Source organism: Trypanosoma equiperdum, assembly GCF_001457755.1.
Source record: "Trypanosoma equiperdum strain OVI genome assembly, contig: ctg_222, whole genome shotgun sequence".
Classification (NCBI taxonomy): Eukaryota; Euglenozoa; class Kinetoplastea; order Trypanosomatida; family Trypanosomatidae; genus Trypanosoma; species Trypanosoma equiperdum.
In genome coordinates this window covers 3,792-4,832 of record NW_027124113.1, presented here as the reverse complement: position 1 = coordinate 4,832, position 1,041 = coordinate 3,792, and the positions used below count along the sequence as shown (strand labels likewise).

Here is a 1,041-nt window from a genome sequence, read left to right as displayed (position 1 = left end):
TTCTCCTCCGAATGACAGTTGTCGAGGCACTTAATAATGACATTCGGGTTTGGAACACAGAAAAAAGGCATGGAGTACCGTGTGCCACTTCTCGGAACAACACGGTGCATGGTAGAACGGTATTGGCCATTGGTCCACATCTCCATCATGTCTCCAAGGTTGACAACAAAACTTCCTTCAACAGGTGGCACATCCATCAGCTCTCCGGAAAGTCCTCGAATTTGCAAGCCACCCACACCGTCTTGATAGAGTAATGTAATAGCGCAAAAGTCAGCGTGCTCAATAAGCAAATGAGATTTTTTGCCTGTAGTGGTTGGGGAAGGGTAATGCTTTATATTCAATTCACACATCGGATCCATAAACTTGGAGTCGAAGAAATCTTCCCGCAGACCGAGTCCCAGTGCCATAGCGCGCAGGATAACAAGTGAAAGGGCCCACATATCGTCATATTGATTTTCCATTTCCTCCGCCCAGCCCTTTACCTGAGTGGGGTGGATGTTCGGTCCTCGGAGCGGCACTCCTGCCATAACCTCTGGGTGGTGCTTCGGAAGATGGTGCCCCATATTGAACCCCTCGTAGCCGTAGACCTTAGCATCATCGGGGTCCTCGGCCCCAAAAGCAATATAACCACGATACAGCTTACTTTTACGAATGTCCAATTTGAGCTTCTCTTCCATGGGGAGTGAAAAATAATTCTTCGCTACATCTAGCACCCTCTCAATCTGCTCCTGCTGGATCGGATGCCCCACAATGTAGAAGAAGCCCCATGTTCTGCAAGCATTATCAATTTGCTTGGAGACCCTTTCCTTTGCTGCAGCTTCACCACCAAAGAGGGGCGAAACATCAATAACAGGAAGCGATGCGCGTGACATGGTTTTTAAATTACACACTGTTGCTTTCTTGAAATATATATATATGTACCGTTTTGTGCCTAACAATTGGAAAGGGTCCGCTTAAACAGCCAGTGCAGATGCAAAAATAAAGATAAAGGGGGTCCTTCCGATAACAGTATTTTGGAAGAATAAACAAGAAAGGAAAAGA

General features: G+C 46.4%; 1 pseudogene across 1 annotated transcript in view; it reads right to left on the bottom strand.

Annotated features, from left to right (window-relative positions):
* TEOVI_000071500:pseudogene overlaps positions 1-872 on the bottom strand; it is a 937-nt pseudogene extending 65 nt beyond the window's left edge. The window contains 2 exon segments of the mRNA in view: position 1; positions 3-872. The exon segment at position 1 is cut by the window's left edge and continues 65 nt beyond it. Coding sequence covers position 1; positions 3-872 — 871 coding nt within the window.
* Positions 873-1,041: the final 169 nt, after the last annotated feature.